Source organism: Panthera tigris, chromosome B3 (genome assembly GCF_018350195.1).
Source record: "Panthera tigris isolate Pti1 chromosome B3, P.tigris_Pti1_mat1.1, whole genome shotgun sequence".
NCBI classification, from domain to species: Eukaryota; Metazoa; Chordata; class Mammalia; order Carnivora; family Felidae; genus Panthera; species Panthera tigris.
Genome location: NC_056665.1, coordinates 68,811,899 through 68,835,449, shown reverse-complemented (window position 1 = coordinate 68,835,449; position 23,551 = coordinate 68,811,899). Strand labels below are relative to the sequence as shown.

Below are 23,551 nucleotides of genomic sequence, written 5' to 3'. Positions count from 1 at the left end.
AAGGGAGCAGACAGAACTGTGATGAGCAGTTCCAGAAAGGGAGAGGAGCGATCATGATGAGAAGGTCCAGAAAGGGAGATGAGTGATCCTGACAAATAATGCCCAGCATTAAATCAAACCTGGGTCCTCTGGGTAAAGGCTGGTCCCCCCAGAGTTGTGGGAGCCTGATAAGCATTGCCCTCTCCGAATGTGAGCCTTCCCCAATTGCTTTTTTCTTCCCTAGTTACTTCTGTCCTTGACTACTGCTCTCCTACGGGCTCCCATAGCACTTGTAATCTGATTCATACAATTTAGCACTGAGATGCCATCTTATGTTACTGCTGATTGTACTTGGCTTCTCTCCTTAACAAAGTAATTAGCATCTCTAGAGCCTGGCCACATCTTAGTTTTGATCCAATAATGCTCAATAAATGGTGTCTACGTTTAACCTAGCTCTGGATCCTAGAAAGCCCTTGATTTCCCCTTTTAGAATCATGGGGGTGGGGTGCTCTCACAAGTAAGGGCCCAAAACCTATATGCTACCTGCTTGCTGAGGCATGCAGGCATTTTCTCAGGGCTCTTCTGGAGAGTCTGCTTTTCCAAGGGACCAGAAGGAAGTGAGTGAGAAGGAATGTGAGTTTGGCTTTTGTTCTTCCTTCATACCCCCAACTGTCCATACTGGTGGAACTGCTTTGGGAATCATTCATTCCTAGGACCCTGGCCCTCTGGAATTTCCAACATTTGAAAACATCCCCCATCTACTGTCTTAGGACCCTATCTCTGACGACCCCACATAAGCTAGAATAAATGTCCAGGGGGCTCCCCCTGACAGCAGGCTTGTTATGGGGGACTGGGAAGGAGAGCCGACATCCTCAGGAGCTTGGCACAGTGAGGAAACACACGCACCCCTGAGGGAACACTGCCAGGATTGTTATTAAGATCTTGTTCTCCTTTAGAACAGCATTCTCCTGACACAGCACAAAACATAGCAGGTTTCTAAGTGGAACCCAGAGGAACTCCATGTTGGAAGGAGTAGGGCTGCAGAGTATGTACAGGAAGTAAACTTAGCAGGTGAGCAGCCTCGTAGAATGAGCAGGGAAAGCTCTAAGCTTCAGGAGCCAGAGCGCCTACACTGGCTGGATTCCATTCAGCAGCTCTGTCCCATCCCTTGGCTGTTTCCTGGCTTTATGCACATCCCTCTCTCTCCCTGGGAAGAGGAACTGAGACAATGGACACCAGCTATTTGTCTGTGAACAAGTCACCACATGCACCTGCCCAAGTCAAGTTTTGGCCTAAGTTCTCCTGGTAGCATTACCTGAGACTTCTCTGTCCCCAACACGTTCACCATCACCTCCATCACTGTCTCGTGCATGCCAAGGACTCGCATGAGGTTGGGATGCTGGTAGAACACCTTGTTGTTCATAATGTCTCTAGGGTAAAGATTGGACAGTCTTCAGCACTTGCTTCTATCAGTGGTATGAAAATGCAGGCATGAGAAAACACACATGCACAAACACACCGGGGGTGGAGTGACGCAAGCTGAAAGGTAGTAAGAAGGTACCAGCCAGGTGGAACAGAAGTAGAATTCCTTTTTTTTTTTTTTTTTTTTTTTTTTTTAGCTGATAGGAGTATATTGTACTCTTTTACTTCCATTAAGTACTTTATTTTGAAACATTTCCTTCTAATGACATTACACAGTTGTCCTTTTGTCTTTTTGCTTGTCATAGCTTCAGAGAGCCTGAATCACTGGATTTCTCTTCCTCCATGTGCTCAGTGTCTTTTTTCCCCCTCTCTCGTCCTTTTATCTATGTCTCTATGGACTTCAGTTTTTTTTTTAAATATGAAATTTATTGTCAAATTGGTTTCCATATAACACCCAGTGCTCATCCCAATAGATGCCCTCCTCAATACCCATCACCCACCCTCCTCTCCCTTCCACCCCCCATCAACCCTCAGTTTGTTCTCAGTTTTTAACAGTCTCTTAGGGTTTGGCTCCCTCCCTCTCTAACCTTTTTTTTTTTCCTTCCCCTCCCCCATGGTGTTCTGGTAAGTTTCTCAGGATCCACATAAGAGTGAAAACATATGGTATCTGTCTTTCTCTGTATGGCTTATTTCACTTAGCATCACACTCTCCAGTTCCATCCACGTTGCTACAAAAGGCCATATTTCATTCTTTCTCATTGCCATGTAGTACTCCATTGTGTCTATAAACCATAATTTCTTTATCCATTCATCAGTTGATGGACATTTAGGCTCTTTCCATAATTTGGGTATTGTTGAAAGTGCTGCTATAAACATTGGGGTACAAGTGCCCCTATGCCCATCCCCAAAGGCAAGGGAATTAAAAGCAAAAATGAACTATTGGGACCTCATGAAGATAACCAGCTTCTGCACTGCAAAGGAAACAACCAACAAAACTAAAGTGCAACCAATGGAATGAGAAAAGATATTTGCAAATGACATATCGGGCAAAGGGCTAGTATCCAAAATCTATAAAGAGCTCACCAAACCCCACACCCGAAAAACAAATAGTCCAGTGAAGAAATGGGCAGAAAAAATGAATAGACACTTCCTAAAGAAGACATCCAGATGGCCAACAGGCACATGAAAAGATGCTCAACATCACTCCTCATCAGGAAAATACAAATCAAAACCACACTGAGCTATCACCTCATGCCAGTAAGAGTGGCTAAAATGAACAAATCAGGAGACTATAGATGCTGGAGAGGATGTGGAGAAATGGGAACCCTCTTGCACTGTTGGTGGGAATGCAAACTGGTGCAGCTGCTCTGAAAAACAGTGTGGAGTTTCCTCAAAAAATTAAAAATAGATCTACCCTATGACCCAGCAATAGCACTGCTAGGAATTTACCCAAGGGATACCGGACTTCAGTTTTCTTAATGATAGGGCTGTACCCCTCTCTTAAAGGTAATTGTACGTTAGGTACCCATGACATTTCTGGACCGCAGTCTTCAAAAAAAAAAAAAATGGAATTAACAATGAAATATAAAAAAATTTATGTTTAAATCGGTCACTATAAATTCACATAATAATGCTGCAGGCAAATCAAAATACATAGGCAGCCTGTGATGTGGCTGTGTAATCCCTTACGGGGTGGTTTCCCTCTGCCTGTACCCTTTCCCTTGAGTGTTGCAGCTGTCGAGAGGAGACACCACTAGGTTTTACTTGCTGCTATGTCTACTGCGAGAGTCAGGGGAGAAGCTAATTCTATGGTTTTCTTTTGCCATAAAATTCTCTTTGTTTCTATTACATGATTCAGCCTTGGAAAGGAATTTGAAGAATGCATGCATCCCACCCATGCCCCAACCCGGGGATCTTCAGTCTCTCTTCTGGGCCTCAGTGATGTTCCTTTAGTTTGCTGGCTCCAGGGTGGTGGAATGGAATATCAGGTTCTTGATTTCAAAAACATTTTTTTTAATTTTTTTTAACATTTATTTATTTTTGAGACAGAGAGAGACAGAGCATGAATGGCGGGAGGGTCAGAGAGAGAGGGAGACACAGAATCAGAAGCAGGCTCCAGGTTCTGAGCTGTCAGCACAGAGCCCGACGCGGGGCTCGAACTCACGGACCGCGAGATCACGACCTGAGCTGAAGTCGGACACTTAACTGACTGAGCCACCCAGGCGCCCCCTGAAATTTTTTTAATGTTTATTTTTGAAGGGGGGGAGGGGCAGAGAGAGAGGGAGACCCAGCATCTGAAGCAGGCTCCAGGCTCTGAACTGTCAGCACAGAGCTGGACCTGGGGCTCGAACTCACCAACAATGCAATCATGACCTGGGCCGAAGTCAGACACTCAACCGACTGAGCCACCCAGGTGCCCTAATGAGTTCTTGATTTTAATCAAGTAACATCATGGGCTGGTCAGGTAACTTTTTTGGGCTTTGGTTTTCTCATCCCCAAAATGGAACTACGCCATTGAATTAAATTAAAGGAGATCTTTTTGATGTCTAAAATGCTATCTTTTAGATAGCATAGCTTCTAAGAGCCACGAGCTACTGTTAGGGTGAAAGGTGTCTCATACAACTGACAAAACTGACTCCCTGGGTCAGTCCCAAGCAAAGGGAGGGATCCACCCGCAATACCTCAGAGGGAAGTCTCAGAAGAATTCCAGTCAAAAGCCCAGCTGCTCAAAACCTTTCTCTCTTGTTGATTTGAACGCTCTCCCTTCCGCTGAATTTCTTTTCACTGCCACCCTGGAGCGATTTTCTTCAGACACAAATGAAGTAACTGCCTTTCTCTAAGACTCCTCCCCACTGCTTCTGACAATGTCCCTTCACCTGGGGCACACAGTCAGATCTCTCAGGTTACCAAAGGGGACCGAGACACCAAGAATGGTTTTCCACGAGAAGTGAGATCGGGATGGCCGGTGGGGGGGGGGGGCGGGGGGTGTTTATGCGGTTTGATTCCAGAACACCTGCAGAGCAAGGTAAACCAGCTTTTCCTCTTGAAGTTCTTTGGAAAGACTCGCACTGAACTATGAATGACCTACCCCAGCCCATTGATCATGAGCAGCTCCTCTTCCTTGCCCATCCTGACACTGAGGAGGCAGCGGATCTGGCCCAGGGCAGCCAGCAGGCTGATGGTGTCGCTCACGGAGGCCTGACTGATGGTGTAGGTCTTCCGCAGCGCCTGCAGCAGCTCCCCGATGCTGTCGTACTGCCTCCGGAGGAGGTTGAACATCATCCGGACCAACTCCGCATCCTGGATCTGGTCCTCCTGAGCCCAGCGGATCATGGTCTGTGAGATGAGCTCCTTCAAGGTCGCTAGAGGGACAACACAGAGGACCGGTACTGTGACTGTCACGGCTCCGGGAGAGCTGGGTAGCTCAGCCACTCCATTCAACACTAAGACAACATCAGGGGTCAAGGTTAAAACATTCTTTTTCTAAGGGTGGAACACGGCATGCAGAGAAATGAAATATATCATCAAAAAACATATATGTGAGCCATACTCCAAGAAAAAGGTATCTCCATTTTGAATTCAGGGTGCTAAATATTTTAATTAAATGAAGTTTGAATCGATATTGGAAATAAAAGACTCAGTAAGACACTGTCCTTGTTTTTAGAGTGCTCACAAATCAGCTCTTTACATTTTCATTTTGATTTTATGAAAAACAACTTTTACCTTTATTTTATAATGCAACGTAAGAAATACTACAATGTGCAAATGCCATGGGACAGAGCTGCGGGAGTGGGGGGCAAAGGCATGAGAAGATGACACTGGTCACTGCATCTTTAGAGTCAAGTGATATTAAGCATTGGATTTTCTCTACCATGGATACTATTCTCCAAGCACTTTAAAAATACCACATACCACAAACTGAATAAACCATGCCGTTGATTCTAGACCTTGAGAAGATATTTTGGCTGACATACACATAGAGCTACGTTAGGAGATGCAAAGAAACAGATGAAGAGCGTTTGGTTACGTCTGAAGACTGCACTTGGATATATGACTATCACCTCCTTGTTGTGACTGTGTTGCTCTGGATCTTTGGCAGGGGGTCAGCTAACAAGGCATCGTGACTACTTTGGGAAGCATCAGGAGAAAGGCCAGTATGGCGTTGAGTTTAGAAGCTCACACTGGTTACAAAGAAAAACCACTGGCTTCACAGGTAAAGGAGAAGTCACTGAAGTGAGACTTGAACCAACTGTGGGACCTTCAGAGGTTGAAGTGAGTGGCTTCTGAAAAGTGCTGGCTGGCATTGTGAGGGAGCATAGTCAGCAGGGACATGTAGGGGTACCAGGGTGGCTCCGTCAGTTAAGCGTCTGACTCGTCATTTCAGCACAGGTCACAATCTAAAGGTTCGTGAGTTTGAGCCCCGCATCAGGCTCTGTGATGACATCACAGATCCTGTTTGGGATTCTCTCTTCTCCCTCCCTCTTTCTCAAAATAAATAAACTTAAAAAAAGGTAAGAAGGGAGAGGCAGATCTGAGGTGGAGGACAGGATGAAAGAGGGCCTGCCAGAATGGCTAGGAGGGCACTGCTGTCCCCTCACTGTGTCTCACACACATACACACTTCCAGAAAATGCCATGAGAGGAGTGAGAAATGCTGCTCTGAAATAACAATCGCCTCCAAGTCTGGCTCTGCCTATCACATTCCAGAAAGGTATAGATGGCATCAAGATCCTTCATTTGGACCTGGTGATAAAGGCAGAGCTCAGGGGACCATAAAGGTTACTCGGTCCATCAGTGGAGGCATTGGGAACAAGCTCAGAGGGCTGCCTTTGGTAGCCTGCACCACTTCTAATAGTCAAGGTTCTTACCTCCATGTCATTATATATGGCAGATGTCTGCTCTACATACAGTCTTGGCTCATCATAAGGATATAAAAATAGAACTTGGTTACCAAAGCTTCACAAGAGATGGAGATGTAAAGGATGAATTTAACTTACTGCTGGGTCTATCAACCCTGTGGGTGTTTCAGGTTCAGACGAGAGACAGGCTGAAAAACTTAAAAAAGGATACCCAGAGCAGGGAGAAGCAAAGTTAAAAGATGTTCCTAAGAGATCTCACTAGGCAGGGATTGCTGACTAATACCTGTTAGGTTAGGTAATATCTCTATCCTCTGGGGAAAAATAAGTTATTTATGGGCCAGGATGGGCTCGTGTCAGGAACTTGTTTCCTTGCTGGCCAAATGTAAGAGGTCCTGCTTCTTCTAGTTAATAGTCACAGTAAAAATCAAAGCATGACAAAACCATAGACACTTCAAGTTTTTCCAGTCCTGTAAGTCTAATTCCTCCTTAAGCCTACATTGTGATCATGGTTTTCTCTCCACTAATAACCAAATTCTCTGCTGGGATAATAATCACAGTCCCTGCCACACATGAAAAACAGCAACCAGAAACGTTAATCAGCTCAAGGACCATCCTCGTTTCAACAGGGAGGGTTACAGAGTCATAAGGAAGCAAGTAAGGATTAGCTTTCCCTTGACCTGGCTTTCAGATTCATTTCAGGATTCTGGTGAGTGCTTAGCCACACACTGATTTAATAATTCAAATCAACGTTTATACACAATGGAACATTCATAGCCAAACACCTCTCTAGAGGGCAAATGAGAAAGGAGACAGCTGTTTACTTCAAAGAGTAGAGCAGAAAGCACCCCACGGGTTCTCTGTCCAGGTCAGCCTTCCAGTACGTATGAGAGAACGGGATAAGCCATTATGTGTGTGTGACCAAGCGGAAGCTCGGTTAAAATACAAAAACAAAACAAAACAAAAAGAGCCAACAAAAAACAACAACAAATAACAAAACAAAACGGGGCCCCAAGACCCTGAAAGAAAAAGCAAGACTCATGGTCATGTTTTGGATGGACAGATGTCATTTAGTGGAAGGCATGACATTGAAGACCATTCTTGTAGGACGGGGTTTCCAATTGTGAGACCGAGGTCCAGGAAGGGAGAGGAAGAGTAACTACAAGAAGAAAGAAAACTTGGGAGAGGTGGCGGGGGAGGAAATATCCCCACAAGAGCCCTGGAAGCATAGCATCTTTGGTGGCCTGACATATGCTAGAGACCCAGCAGCCACCAAGCAAACTTGGCTGAATTGAGGACTTTCTAGTCCTCTGAACACTTCTGGGCCTGAGAAAATGGAGTTGGCACCCCTGGCAGTGATGCTATTGAAAATTCCTCAGATTTTAATTATCCCATTTAATCCCATTTTTTAATCCCATAATTTAATCCCATGAACTAGCTGCAGAGTAGCACAAATGTACCGGGGTCCAGAGTTTAAAAAGAATACACTTTCTAGCATGTGGTATGCTCTCCATATACAGCTGAAGATTAAAATAACTAATGCGTATAACCATGTCTGGCACATACGTGAGCTTAATAAAGGTTAACTATTCTATCGATATCAGTCTTTGTAAAAGTGTGGGCCACAGACTCTTAGGGATCCCAAGGCCCTTTAGGTGGTTTGCAAGGCCAGATGGATTTTCATAATAACTCTAAGATGTTTTTTGCCTTTTTCACTGTGTTGACAGCTGCCCTGATGGTGGAGAAACATGGTGGGTAAAAAGGGGTGGTGCCTTAGCGGGGATCTAGGCAATAGCACCACACATCAACCTTTACCAACACATCCCCAGAAAGATGCTCAGTTTCACGTAAGAGTGTCCTATAGGGAATATAAAAAATTTATATTTCATTAATAACAATTTCGATGTACATCTTTCCAACCTCCTGCGGGACAAAAAGGGAAGTATGTGCACAGCACATCCCCAAATGAAAGGTCAGAGGATTTCGTGAGGAGAAGCACTTGTGTGGTGGCTTGAGTTATAAGCTAAACTGGCTGCTCATTTCGTGGAAGGCTATTTTTAATGAAAAGAACGGCAGACAAACTGGGCTGGTTAATCAGACTTGGGTGAATGACAGACATGTCTTTACAAATGAAGGAAGTAAGCTCATCACTTCAAGGAAAACAACGGATGGTATCTTTTGCCAGTAATATAATCTGAGCTTTCAAGTAAACACCAGAATTTTAGAAAACGTTTATCTGCACAGTGAGTGTGACAGCTTCCCAGTACTTAAAGGCCTTCTCATTACATCGTTGATGTTAACAAATATGATTTCTAAAATATTTTATAATGAAGTATGTCAACATTTGGAAGTTCTGCGTAACTTGGTGAGGCAATAATTTCCCTATGACCAAACCATGATGTTACGAAAACATTCATGGGTAAAAGATCCTTTCAAGATCAAAGACACACCACTGAGTTTTCATATAACCAAGTACAAACATTTCCTTAATGAGGTTGCAGGTTCTACATGGCAGTGAACTTTTGAGAACCTACTACTTGTTGAGTTTTGATGTAGTATCGAAGAAGACTATGCGCAATTATCTGAGAAGGTTATTAAAATACTGTCCCCCTTTCCAGCTATATATCTCTTTGAGGTCAGTTTTCTCCCTATTTTTTAACCAGGTATAAGAACCCAGCTCATCTTCTATTATTAATCTTCATTAGAGATTTACAAAAATGCACAACAATGTCACTCTTCTCCTTATTCTTGTTTTGAAAAATTAAATCATTTCTCACAGAAATATATTATTTACATAACATGTAATGGGTTGTTTAAAAACGTTTATTTTGAGAGAGAGAGAGCACGCACGCATGCATAGGGGAGGGGCAAAGAGAGAGAATCCCAAGTAAGCTCCACGCTATCAGTGCATAGACCAATGTGGGGCTCGAACTCACCAACAGTGACATCATGACCTGAGCTGAAGTCAGCTGCTTAACCCACTGAGCCACCCAGGCGCCTGTAGAGCAAAGCTTTCTGTAGGTAACAGCCTGGATTTCCAGTATTAGTGAGAGTAATGTCATTGCTGAAGGGTCAGCTAATGTGGGGCTAAGAATTAAATGCCTCCCTATCCTACAGCCCATTTCTCTGTGTGCCCAACTGTCCTGGCTACAAGCAGGCCAACCAAGGCCCTGTGGCCTCGATGTGAAAGCCACCCACCCCGCTCCTTGCTCTGGAGATGACGGATCTTGAACCCAAATCAATATAAAGAGGGAAGCACCTAGAGCCCTTCAGGCTGGCAGGGAGCCCCTCGGTGATGGAGGAACAATGGCCAGAATCCTTCCTAACTGCCAAGATTCAAATGGTTCCTTAACCCTCATTTATTTCTCAGTATGAGGTGTCTCACTCACCTTATTCTCACATTTCATCTACCTCCCATCCAGAAATAAATATGGACGGCTTCCTAAGCTGTCGCTTTCCCAGTTCAGACCTGAGATATTTGATTACAATCACATAGCCTAACGGAACAGGGCTCCATCATAACTGGACAGAAAGCTTTGCTTTCTGATCATGGTCATCACCTCAACATAGACCCTTCTGTACAAATCAATGCTTTCCCAACTTTCTGGTCTCAAGACCCCTTTTACACTCTTTAAAAATTATCAAATCCCTCAAAAAACTTCAGTTTATGTGGAATATATCTACCAATGTTACTGAGTTAGAATTTAAAACTGCTGTCAGCATGGAGTCTGCTTCAGATCCTGTCTCCCCACCTCTCTCTACCCTTCTGCTCACTCACTCTCTCTCTCAAAAAAGAGAAAAAAAAAAAAAAAAGAAAAAAAAAGCTCTGCTCTGGAGTCACTGTGTACCTGGGCCTCAGGACATGGCTCATTTGCAAGTTCTTGCTGTCCTCATCTTAGCAGTGGAGTTAACTCCAATTGTATCAACTCCTAACGAGCTAACTAAATGAGTGCTGTTTTCTGTTAAGTGCCCAACACTGAGGTAAGTAGTCTGTATGAAACTATTTTGAGACACAGGGATTACAGGAAGTCTCTTAGTTGGGGAAACTAAATACATGTGTGAGGCATTTAATGAGTAACGAGCAAGATAATGGGTAAAACTGCATTGTCCAAGACATTTAGGAAACCAGACAATTCATAGAAAGCCACAATTTCTCTAGTAATACAAAAACTCAAAAGAAATTAAAAACATGATCAGATCTTCCTCTCTTACTTTTTTCCCCAATGGATCCTTCATCTAAAGCTCTTCCCACTTCTTGAAGAGGTCACATTACACAGCGACTAAAGAAGCAGGGAAGAAAGAGTTCTAACATAAAGAGGGCCCCTCCCAGGGATGCATGAAGTGATCTGATGGGAAAGACACCACCCTTGGCTATGGCTATTTTGGAATGCGGTCTTTTAAGAGCTGATCCATACAAGTAGTCCCTGTAGTAAATACTTGTATGTTTTTCTATCAGTGGTGGAACGCCAACAAATTTGGTAGGACCTTCAAACAGCAAAGGGAGTCAATGCTTGAGATATATTTAAACCTCTTTCATAACCACAAATATATTAACAGCAGTTGCAACTAAATACTGATTTCATTTCTGCTGCTTTTCTAAGCTCATCTTTGGAAATGCTGGCCTTTAATAACTAAAAAGACATTTCAGTATGCATAAGAAACATGACTCCTGAGGAGGAAAGACTCCAGGAGAAAGGTAAGGGTGAAGTGGGGAAGTTAACTCTACTGTTTGCTATTATGTACGGCCTCATTTTATTCCCTGACGCATGCACACACCCCCAAGTACATGTGCCTCATAACTCTACCACAGGGGTGCCTGGGTGGCTCAGTCAGTTAAGCGTCTTTTTTTTTTTTTTAATGTTCATTTATTTTTGAGAGAGAGAGAGAGACACAGCATGAACAGGAGAGGGACAGAGAGGGAGACACAGAATCCGAAGCAGGCTCCAGGCTCTCAGCTGTCAGCCCAGAACCCGATGTGGGGCTCGAACTCACAAACCATGAGATCATGACCTGAGCCAAAGTCAGACACTTACCTGACTGAGCCACCCAGGTGCCCCTAAATGTCTGATTCTTCATCTCAGCTCAGGTCTTGATGTCAGGGTTGTGAGTTCAAGCCCTGTGTTGGACTCTGCACTGGGTGTGAAACCTACTTTAAAAAATAAAAAACGAACCCCCACCAGATGTAATAAAGTTGCTTCCACAGTCTTTGTTACGACTCTAGGATTTTTCGTTCATGACTTACCTGTTTCAAAAAGGCCTTGTCAAATGCACTAGATGGTTTAGCTTAGGAGGTTTTTTGTTCTTATTTCAGAGAGCGAGAGAGACAGAGCGCGAGAGAGCACGAGCGCATGAGAGAGAACAAGTGGTAGACAGGGGCAGAGGGAGGGAGGGAGGAAGAGAGAGAGGAGAAAGAGAACCTTAAGCAGGCTCCTAACACAGGGCATGATCCCATGACTCCGGGGTCATAATCTGAGCCAAAACGAAGAGTCAGACACTCAACCGACTGATCCACTGAGACACCCCAAGTTCATGAGGTTTTTAAACAGCTACAGTGTTCTTTTCAAAAAGAAAACAAAAGTGTAACCAAACATTTGTTTTGTGATGAGATGTGAATCCTACCAAACAGAATGTCTTAATGAAGCTAGTCATGTACATATAGTTCCCTTGATAATTATAAATGGCTTCATTTAAGAAATTATTAACATTCTAACTTGCCCCACTTTTGTAATTAGTGTAATTAGGGATAGTCACAGTTAGGCAATTATATCAGATACACGATCTAGAAACTGCATTTTAAATAATTGTTTAGGCTAACTCAAAAATGAAATATTTCTAAAGTACTGTATTGTTTAGGGGAAACTTGATGCCTGAAAGACACTTTCAAAGAAAAATATTTCTAAAGTACTGTATTGTTTAGGGGAAACTTGATGCCTGAAAGACACTTTCAAAAAAAAAAAGAAAAAAAAAAGACACTTTTCAAAGAAAAATAGCTACTCTGCTACTTGATTTCTGGACTAGCCAGACATTACTTACAAGAAAAAAGGATTACAAGTGGCCTTAAATTAGAGCTAGTCTTAGTACATCAGTGAAGAGGCTCAGCTATGATTTATTGTTAGGTTGTTTACTGGTCTCCACTTGTCATTCTGTAACCTACTATTGATCCTCAAACCCCAAGCCTACGTTCTGTGACTCTTACAAGAAGGTTCCCCAGAGTTACCCACTATATTTGGCGAAACGCTTCTCTAAATGATCAAATTACCAGCTTCGCAATTGCAATTCCAATGAGAAAAAGATCATCTATTCTCATGGTACAGGTTTAAGTTTTTAGGCTACTGAGGTCTGGAAAGAATCTTTCCTTTTCATCTCTAAATTTAGATCACAGTCCAAGTGGCCATCGTGTCCTGAAATACATGCTTATTATCAAAGAGCAGATGTTGGCCACTGGCAAAGCAAATCCCTGAAGCTTACGGATCCCAAACCTAAGCTGGTGTTACATTTCTGTGAGTGTGTTTTTCCATCTGGGTCAGTTTGGAAGAAAACATCTTCCAATTATGTTGACAAGAGGGAGCAAACACAATTGCACTGTACTTAGTTTCAACTTAGAAAGCAATTTATAATACTCGTGCTTACAATGGGAAAAGAAAAATAATTATGTGCATCTAAATTATGTGCACTTATTTTTAAATTCTAGGTGATTAAAAGTCAGCTTGTGATATGCTGTAAATGCTCTGGAGGCATTAACAGGTGGTAGATCATTTCCAAGCATAAAGAATGCGTGTATTTTGACCTCTGCTTTCTTCCCCTGTGGTGGGCTGAAGAATGACCTCCCCAAAACGTTCACCTCCTAATTCTCAGAACCTGTGAATATATTACCTTAGATGGAAAAAAGGCACTTTGCGTTTGTGATTAAATTAAGGGCCTTGAGATGGGGAGATTATCCTGAATTATTACTCAGGTGGGCTCAGGATAATCACAAGGGTTCTTCCAAGAAGGAGGCAGGAGGGTCAAATTCCTAGAAGGAGCTGTGATGACAGAAGAGATCGCACTGGTACCATTGCTGGAAAGAGCCACTAGTCAATGCAGGTAGCCTTTGCGATATGGCAAATTCAAGAAATGAATCTTCTCCTAGAGCATCCAGAAGGAATGCGATACTACTAACCCATTTTAGACTCGTGACCTCCGGAACTGCGTGATAATAAATTCGGATTGTGTGAAGCCATTAAGTTCACGGTAATTCATTGCTGTATATTAGAGAACTAATATACTCCCACTGGTACAAAGTCCTGGTTGAGAATACTTGAAGCTCTCCAGATCAGACTGGAGAGGCTCAGTGACCAAGCTGCTACAGAAGAGCTCACAGAAGCTGGGTCCTGAGAGAGATCCAGTTCTGTTTTTGCTGAGGGAACCGGAGTGACAGGGCTACCAACACCTTGAGGTCTGCCTGGGTCTTGCCCAGAGCTTGCGTCAAACCAGAACAACATTAAATGCAGAAAGCACCAATTGCACAACTGCTATGGCCCATCTGATAATATACACAGAGTGCAGAGGGCACGTTCCTTAGTTCCTGTAAAACAGCTTTGTGGCCTCTACTCTCCCTCTGGACGTCAAGAGCTAGAACCGCCTGCATTCCAGCACTAACCACTGAGTAATGGAAGATGACAGCCATCATGTCATCATGAATATTCCTAACCACATATCAAGAATCCATTTGCTCCTTCCTTTAAAAAAATTTTTTTTTAACGTTTATTTTTAAAGAGAGACAGCACATGAGAGAGGGGCAGAGAGAGAGAGAGAGAGAGCGGGGGGCAGGCAGAGAGAGAGAGGGAGACACAGAATCTGAAGCAGGCTCTAGGCTCCCAGCTGTCAGCACAGAGCCTGATGTGGGGCTGGAACCCATGAATCGTGAGATCATGACTTGAGCCGAAGTCAGATGCTTAACCGACTGAGCCACCCAGGCTCCCCATCTCCTTCTTTCTTCTTAACAGAACTTGATTTTGCATAGGTATCTGCCTCTCCCGCTTATGGCCCATGAACACTGACCCAATCCCACTCCACAGGTAGGCTCTGCTGACATCCATCATCCAGCACATTTTATTTTCTAGGTCATGCTCAATGGTTCGTAAGCTGGCCTGCGACCAAGTTCTCCAATCAAAGGTAATCTCAGAATCCTTGCTTCCAATACCTGGGCAGGAGAAATGGTCTTGCTTTGCCCTTGGACACTGAGGCACATGGATATGAGGCCGAGAGTTGCAGCCCCCACGCGGCTGCCAGCCCGAGGGCAGAGCTAGAACAGGAGTAGCTGTGGGAAGAAGGAGCAAAGCCACGGATTTCACTCAACCCGCTGGCTGGCTCCATCTCTACCTTCCAGGTACACCAGTCCAGGAAGTCTTTTACCGGCTACTCTACCAGAGTTGGATTTTCTGTTCTGTTTTGCTGCAAACATCTGAAATAATAAATGTGGAGACCAAGTTCTTAGGACTCACACTTTGTATATCCGCTTCAGAAGCTGGGAGGCATACCAACTTCTAAGTACTGGAACATTACACTGAGCGGTATTTCACGGAATCCTTATCTCCCTGCCCCCATGAGGTAGGGACATCATTATTCTCATTTTGCAGACAAGGAAATGGAAACATATGGAGGTTTAGAAACTGGCCCAACATCACACTTAGTAAATGACAGAGCTGGGATCCAAACCTCGGCTGCTGGAAATCTAAACTCATCTACTTTTCTGGCTGAGAGCTGTTTACTTTCTATAGCTTCACAAAATCCGGAAAAATACCTATCCTTATTACTGCTTTAAATTTATATTACACTGCCTAGATGCTCTTTTAAACAATGATGTGGATTCAGAAATAAATAAAATCATAAAGCTTTGGGTCTTTTTGTAGCTGATGCTGAGCTAGGAAGATTATTCACATTCCCAGAGCTTTGATCTCTTCACCAATAAAATCAAGTTAGCAAAAGAAAGTTCATGCTGAAGGAAATGAATGGACAGCTGATGTAGTGACAAGAGTGCTGGCTTCTTTGTTCCAGCTCTGGCTGTGTTACCTTGGTCAAGTCACTTTACCTCTCTGCATCCCTATGCATTTCTACCAAGTCACAGGTGGCTTAATACTCTAGAACTCTATGTTTACCTGACCTGTTGAGCTATTGGAAAGGGTTGTACTAATTTATTAAAATGGCAAATTTTACCGGGTTCACTGGGCTAAAGCAATGAGCACCAAGAATTTTACCCCCATCTTCTAGTGCCCACCTGTCATATCAGGATGTCACCCAGCTTGCTTTTATTAATAATAAAACTGGAGATCAAAGAAATAAAACAAAATCTTAAAATCCAGCGGTCACTGACCATAGCAAATGGCCAGGGGCCGAGGCATCACCGTATACCATGAATCACTCACATGGGGGAGATGAGCAGTGGGAGCTTGATGGCTCTTTTGACGGCTGTCTTGAATGCTGACAGAGAAAGCACCTTTCCCCCGTCAGGGGTCCGAGAGCACAGTAACACCCTCTTGATTTAGTGGGTAAGACTGAATATGAAGGTCTCATGCCCTCTGTGCTCTGTGCCCCAGAGCTTCCCTCTGGGCTGAAAGTCTGGTCTGCTTCACAAAGTGGCCAAACACCTACTATTTATTAGCAGCGAAGGTCAGGGAGAAAATTAAACTCATGGACTCTGAGGAGACTTGGAAAATTCATCACGCTAATTTCTCTGTGCCTTCCTGGGGCCTCCCTGGCCCAGGAGGTACAGTCAGTGCCACTTTTGCTTAGTTTCACTGGAACGAGAGTATTACCGGGATCGTGGAGGACAAGACGACGAGGCTTTCTGGAAACCTGAAAGGGAGAAGCCTGTAAAGACAGTCTGGAGCACTGTTCTTGGAGCTGCTCCTTTCCCCATTTACTCATCAGGACACTACTGCCAGAGACCCAGCGAACGGCGTGCGATGGTCCAAGGCCAGCCCCAGACAACCCGTGAGGGCACCCAGCCTCCCTTCATCCGAGCTCTGTATTTAATTTTTGGATGTGTACACCTGTCTTCTCTATTGGCAGGGGAATAGGGTACAAGTTCAAGCTGCCTGCTAAAACATGTTCTTAGCACAGAAATTATAGCCAATGTTCACTAAGAGCTTCCTGTGCATCAGACCCTGTGCTAAATGCTGTACCTGAGTTATCATTTATTCCTTTTTGGTTAAGGTAGACATTTGGTTGATTGATTGATTGATTTGGCATGCATGAGCAGGGGAGGGACAGAGAGGGAGAGGGACAGAGGGAGAAAGAGAATCTCAAGCCTGACACCAGGCTCCATCCCACCACCCTGGGATCATGACCCGAGCTGAAATCAAGAGCCAGACACTCAATGAACTGAGCCACCTAGGCGCCCCGTCATTTATTCCTTACAACCACTGTGTAAGAGAAGACAGATGTGGCAGGGACCGAGTTTCCCCCACAGTGAGGGCCATGTTAGCCTGATCCTCACTCTATCCCTTCTTTAGGCAAAGAAGCAGTTCAATTCAAGAAACAAACCTGTAACTACTAGTTACAGGATTCCTGTAACTAGGGGGTCCGCCGAGGCGGCCATGGCAGGGCGTGCTGCACGGGACGAGCAGCACTGGAGATAGCGCCTCGTGCCTCTAGGCACAACTGGTGTGAACCCCACAATCCCCCCAAGTCAGGCTGGCCTGGCTGCCCTTGAACGTGGCTCTCAGGGAAGGCTGTGCGTGGATGGCCACATGGCTGATGTATATTTCTGCTAAACCCGTTTCTAAATTTCCCTCCTCAACGGTTTTCTGCTTTGGCCAGAGCCTCCCATCGGGGAGAGTGGAGACAAGCGTGGAAGCAAAGTGCTGCACCCCCAGGACCGTTTCCCCAGCCAGCCGGACACGCTGTCAGCACCCGAGGCCGCCCCGCCAGCCGCCAGCGCACTGGGCTTGAGCGGCGCGGCTGGCTGCTGCCACTCCATCTCTGCTGCCCCCTGGGGTCTCATCCATCATACGGAGATAATTAGCCTGTTGTTTTTGGAATCAGTCAACCAGTCTCATAATCACTTTCTCAAAAACATTCCAGAGATTAAATGACCAATGACGACGCCGGGGAGAAGAGCACAGAGAACAGCTGCGGCTGCTCACGTGTTTGGGAAGGAAATCCCTGACACGAAGATGGGGCGGAAACCGGACAGCGAAGGGCTCGGGGCCCTGAGGTCTCTGTCTTGACTCTTCTAGAAAAGCAATCGAATCATTTTTATTTCAGTTCCTGTGTGTATTCAGTCTGGAGAATAGACCGAGGATGAGGTGAGCTATAGACCACACGTCCTCAAGGTCTGTGCTCCCCACCCCTGTCCTGCCACCCCCACGGCCCCGTCCCAGGCACTCCTACACGGTGCTCTGAAAAAGTGTGGGCCCTGGGCATGGAACATGATCCCAGTCTGGGCCAGTTCTAACTTGGTGTAGAAACCCTGTCCAAATTATTTTGCTTCGCTCTCCATTGCCTGACATGCAAAATGGGAACCTGGCTGTCACTGAGCCTAATTGTTTGCTGCAAGGGGTAAATCAGGTAAGCTAACGTGAAGTGTCTACCACAATGCCTTGTGATTATTTTAGGTCTACTCCAGTAATCCAGGAGATTTCTTCATTTTAAGGTCAGCTAATTAACAGCCTTAACTGTGTCTGCACCCTAAATTTTCCTTTACCATTTAATCCATAGGCTCCAGGAATTAGGACGGGGACATTGTTGGGGCCATTATCCTACCCACCACACCATCCTTAATTCAAGTCCTTGGAGCTTCTCATCTAGAGCACTGCAATGACATCTCATGGGCTCCATGCCTCCAGTGACCCTGCACTGCAATCCTTTAGATTCCTATCCTGCTAAAGCAGAATTAACTAGTATGTGATACAGTGCCTGAGAAATGGTAAGTGATTACCATTTTTTAAATTTATTTTTGAGAGAGAGAGAGGGAGCGTGTGCTAGTGAGCACAGAAGCAGGGGAGGGGCAGAGAGACAGGGAGAGAGAGAGAATCCCAAGCAGGCTCTGTGTTGTAAGCACAGAGCCCGACGTGGGGCTTGATCTCACCAACTGTGAGATCATGACCCGAGCTGAAATCAAGAGTCAGACGCTTAACTGACCGGCCACCCAGGCATCCCCAAACGTTTTAATGCCAAATATAGTTAAAATTAAGTGCATACTCTATGCCAGTCACACTTAAAAATACTTTGAATTTTTAACTAATTTAATCTTCATGTCAACTAAGTAAGGTATTAGTGCCGTGTCCGTTTTACAGATGAGACAACTGAGGCACAGAGAGGCCATCACATGCTCAGTCTTATCGAGATTGTGTGGCAGAGCAAGAATTTAAGACCAGGTGGCCTAAGTCTAGAGCCCTATGCTCCCAAGTACCTCACTACTGTTGAGTAAATGAATAATTTAGTCCTCAAAGACCTTTCATAGCCACTGCCTGGTGGGGGGTCGGGGGGGGGCACAGGATATTATTATATAAATAATATGGATGGCAACTAGACTCAGGTGACAATGGTTTGAACTTTTATGCCACTACTGTGTGACCCTATAAAGTTGCTTAGGATTAAGGAATTTCAGTTTTAAGAAGATTAAGAAACTTCACTCTTCAGTTTCTTCAATTAGAAAATAGGAATAAAATCATCTACTTCAGCTACTGCCTATTGTGAGAATTACATGAGGTAACAGAGAACTGCTTCACCCAAGGCTCAGGACACAGCGGGTACCATGTAAATGTTAACCCCTCCCTCCCTGCAACTGGATACAAGTGATAGGTCACACTCTAAGGCTAACTGTAGTTGAGTGATTGGATTTTCAAGCCACTCTGTCCTAACACCACTCTACTACCCTCTACCCCATTCTTTTCCTTTTAGAATTCAACCAACCTCAACTGGTTGCTGCTCCTGGAATATGACCTGAACTTTTCTTGTGGGGACCTTCACTGAAGCTGATCTTTTCATCAAAAATGTCTGTCCCTTCTTGGGGCACCTGGGTGGCTCAGTCAGTTAAGCACTAGACTTCGGCTCAGGTCATAACCTCACGGTTCGTGGGTTCGAGCCCCGTGTCGGGCTCTGTGGTGACAGCTAGCGCCTGGAGCCTGCTTCGGAGTCTGTGTCTCCCTCATTCTCTCTGCCCTTTCTTGGTCCACACTCTCGTCTCTCTCTCTCAAAAACAAACAAACATTTAAAAATTCTTTTAAAAAATGTCTGTCCCTGATCTTCTCTACTTATCTATGTTCTTTATGGACATTTTCCCAATTCCTCCTCTGGCCACCTCCTGTATTTTATCTGCACTTTTATTCTACCATAGCCACACTCATGATTACATTGAGTTTCCTGCCCACACCCATTTCCTCCTTCATTCAGAAGGTCCTCATTTTCATCATCTTTACGAGCCTATGACTAACATACACTGGAGGTCGGAAAGGAAAGATTTGTGACAATGAATTAAATGTGGCACAAAGACCCAGTGAAGAAAACAAACAGGGACACAGACATTCCATGTAAGGCAGAAGGTCATACAGGCCCCGTGAGAAGTTCTATGGAATGGCTGGGGCAGAAGGACGGAGGATGAGGTTGAAAGAAAGACTTCACAGAGGAGGTGTCTGTGCATGTACATCATGGGGAGAGGCTTGTGGGACAGAATCTGAACAGGCTTACAAATATTGCCTGAGTGCCACAGATGCATCTATCACTGAATTATCTCACTTTGCGTATTTGTGCTGGGCTCCAGGACTTATTTTTGTAGTGAACAGTAGGATTTTCCCTTCCTCAGCACTCAGTAAGGTGCAGCATTTAGGCAGGAGAGAATTTCGGTTTGGGTTCTTAGGCTGTTCGGTAATGGGGCAAGAGTGGACACAAGTAGCAGCTTTCTTTGTAGAGAGAAGATAATGGAAAAACCTCCATGCTTCGGGAAGGCATTCAGTGAATGAGAGAGAGAGGAACGCACCAACTTGGAGCAGGAAAGTGACAGGTGATCTTCATTTTGTTAATTTCAGAATTTAGCGGAAACAGCAGGTTGGTCTCTTCTGGAGGAGTAACTCAGTGGCAACACATTTATATTCAAGAAACCTTGCTTAAACTGTCATGTGTGAGAAGCCCTGGCTCAGAACAGGCAAAAGATTTTCTCGGGAATTTGCTGGATTAGGATATGCCAGAGAAATGTGACTTAGTATGGCAGGCTGCTACTGTTGGGTCTTTTTTACTTCTTCATTATCATATGATCTTTTAATAAAGATTGTAACAGCTTTCATCAACAATATGGCTTAGAGTTAGTTTAAGCAGATCCTTGGAACTCTGAGCCAGCTAGCAGGATTCTCATGAAGCTCAGGACCCTGTTGATTCCTCTTTTCTAGAAAAAGTGAGGTTTTCCTGCAGGTCAGTTGGCCAACACCAACCGCTCGTAGAGGAGGAAGTGTACCACCTACCCTGAACCCTCCGAGTGCAGATCTTTGGCTTGGTCAACTTGGGCATGTTAGAATTCTGACTTCTGCTAGGTCACAAGCATGAGTTACCGCACAGGTGCAGTAACCAGATAAAAAGATGATGGCTTTAAAAAGCCATTGGGTATGCCATAGCTATGTCGGAGGCTTCACGGGACAATGGAAAGAGCACGGAACCGGAGCCAGAAAATGTGAAGCAAACCACGGCTTTACTCAGCTGAGTTACCTTGTGCCAGTGACATTCAGTCACCTGGAAAGTTTTCTGGAACCAGGGAGTGGTGGCAAGAGTAAATGAATGAACAAGTATCCCTTCATTCTTCAGAGCCCTATTTTCATCAACTACACAATAGAAGAATGAAAAAAAACCTCCAGTAATAAACTAATAACATGTGAAGTACTTGAGGAATTGTCAATTCCCTATCCCATGCTATTCTCTGTAATTTCAGGATTTTACCAAATGTAAGGGTAAGAACAGTCACGTAATAACGTGGACAAAGTTACTAATACTGGAAAGTATTTTGACCCTTTTATCGCAACTGGCTATGTATTCAGAAACACTGTCTCCAATTTCAGTGGTGTGGCAGTTAAACCATTCCCAAGATTTTCTCCTCATATGTCAGGCCTGTGTGAGAGGCTTTATGTCTCTGGAACATTTGGAAGAGGACCCACATGGTGACAACTAGACACGCTTGACCACCTTCATATCTATTTCTCGAAATCCAGGATAGGACACTTAGGACACAATATGCGAGCCCCTCACAACTCTCCTTCTGGAAGGGAAGCAGCATGAGGAGAAGACGTGAACTCTCACACTGGAGCGACCTTGTTTGCACATTCTATCAGAACAGGCAGAATATGGTCTTCCAGCCTGAGTCCCGAGGTAGCAATCTGTGGAGCCTGGACACCATTCTTAGAGTTAGGGAGACTTCACACAGCCAAGTGATTTCATCTGACTGACTCCACTTACCTCACATGAAATGGTCACCTTGTGGGACCCCCTAGTGGTGACACATTATATTAGAAGCATCCACTTCCAAAATAGACTCACAGCAGGTAATATGGGTCAGCTCAGCCTATTTTTAGTTCTGCTTTGGCAGTAACCACAAAGGGAATCTAAACTCATTTTTGTGCTTTTAGAATCCTGCTGGCATGCCCTTATCAAAGTCCCACCCATAGAAATATGGTGATGGAGAGCACTGATTAAGGGTTGGCAGTATGACTGCCAAGTATCCTATACTCTTTTCCAGAGGTTTTAACACTTGTGCTGAAAAAATGGTGAGGATTTTTTCCCTTCAGAGATATTCTGACAAAGATGAAAGGTCAATAGAAAGGGCAATAAGATGTATGAACCCCAAAGTAGAGTTCTCAGATAAACCAATCACAGCTTGACAGTCTATTGCTCTAGTCTATGATTTGAAAGCATGTTTTAAAATGGTTAAGAATAGGGATGCCTGGGTGGCTCAGTCGGTTAAGCATCCAACTCTTGATTTTGGCTCAGGTCATGATCTCATGGTTCATGAGTTTGAGCCCTGGATTGGGCTCTACACTGACAGCACAGAGCCTGCTTGGAATTCTCTCTCTGCCCCTCCCCTGTGCTCTCTGTCCCCCTCAAAATAAATAAACTTAAAATGGATAGGAATAGGAACAAGATAAAAGGCAATTATGTTAAACCTCAGAAGTTCCTTCTTCTTTAGACAAATGAAGTATTTGCAGAATTTTGCATGGAAGAGCATATTGATTATATATAATACACAGTCTTCTTCTTAAAACGTTAATGGTTTATGGACAGTACACTTCCCTACAGAACAAATTATAATCTTGTTTCAACATGAGTCACAACGGTAGGAGTCACATCTACTGTAAGGCTTAGAGAAATGAATTTGGACAAGGTTTGGGATTGTTGAAAAATGGAAGGTCAAAGTCCTCTAGGATGCTACATTATGACAATCATTGCCAAAACTCCAAAAACAACCCCCAAAGCCCACATCCTATTTCCTTTACTCCCCTCATATTATTATTTTTCCTCACTGGGGCAATTTGCAATTCTAAGGAAACATTGCAAATGATTGAAACAACAATGATTGAAGGACGGAGACCATGGAAACCTAAAAGAAAGAACAGAAATCTGTTTATAGGCATTTTTAAGCAGACAGACAAGAGCAGAGCCAAAGTAACAGATCCCTCAGGTTTCAAAAGGCTCTGAAAGTAAGGTCTTTAAATTAGAAAAGCATAGCTCCAAATACACAGTAACCACCACCAATTATAAAAGAATGCCCAGATGTCTCCTTTGAAGCTTAGACAGTCCACCTCTTACACAGCATTTGTCAGAAAGCCAATTCTCTTCATTATGTCAAAGAAGAGCACTGTGTCAGGAGGATTGAAAGGCATGGTCACTTACTAGGGCATCTCTCTTCCTCCTCTGTTGGCTGTTCCTTTGCAGGCTTGGGAGGGCCTTTGATTTTATACACCAAGGCACGGAGTTTCCCAGCCCAGGATGTGTCTTCCTCCTCCTCTTCTTCCTCCTCCAGGGGAACACCTATCAAGTCACAGAACAGAGTGAAAATCTTGAACAGTACATAAAAATAACCACCGTAAGATTGAAAGAACATAAATCTCTGCTTCCTACCCTTCTGGAACTTTCTCAAGATGCTATAGGCAGCCTCCCATAATTATTTACCTACAGGATGTCTTTTGGGAAAGTATTTTAAAAAGATAATACCTTACATAGAAAAACACCAAGTAATTTCAAACCCTAAAATCAACTCTTTTTTTTTTTTTGAAGTTTATTTATTTATTTTGAGAGAGAGAGAGAGAGAGAAGGAACAAGCTGGCTCTGTGCTGT

At 44.1% G+C, this 23,551-nt stretch overlaps 1 protein-coding gene across 1 annotated transcript in view; it reads right to left on the bottom strand.

Annotated features, from left to right (window-relative positions):
• Positions 1–23,551, bottom strand: part of RYR3 (ryanodine receptor 3) — a 524,192-nt gene that overhangs the window by 143,821 nt on the left and 356,820 nt on the right. The window contains exons 39-41 of the mRNA XM_042989263.1: positions 23,108–23,245; positions 4,490–4,763; positions 1,295–1,409 (exon numbers count right to left, since the gene is read on the bottom strand). Coding sequence (XP_042845197.1) covers positions 1,295–1,409; positions 4,490–4,763; positions 23,108–23,245 — 527 coding nt within the window. The remainder of the gene's footprint in view (positions 1–1,294; positions 1,410–4,489; positions 4,764–23,107; positions 23,246–23,551) is intronic.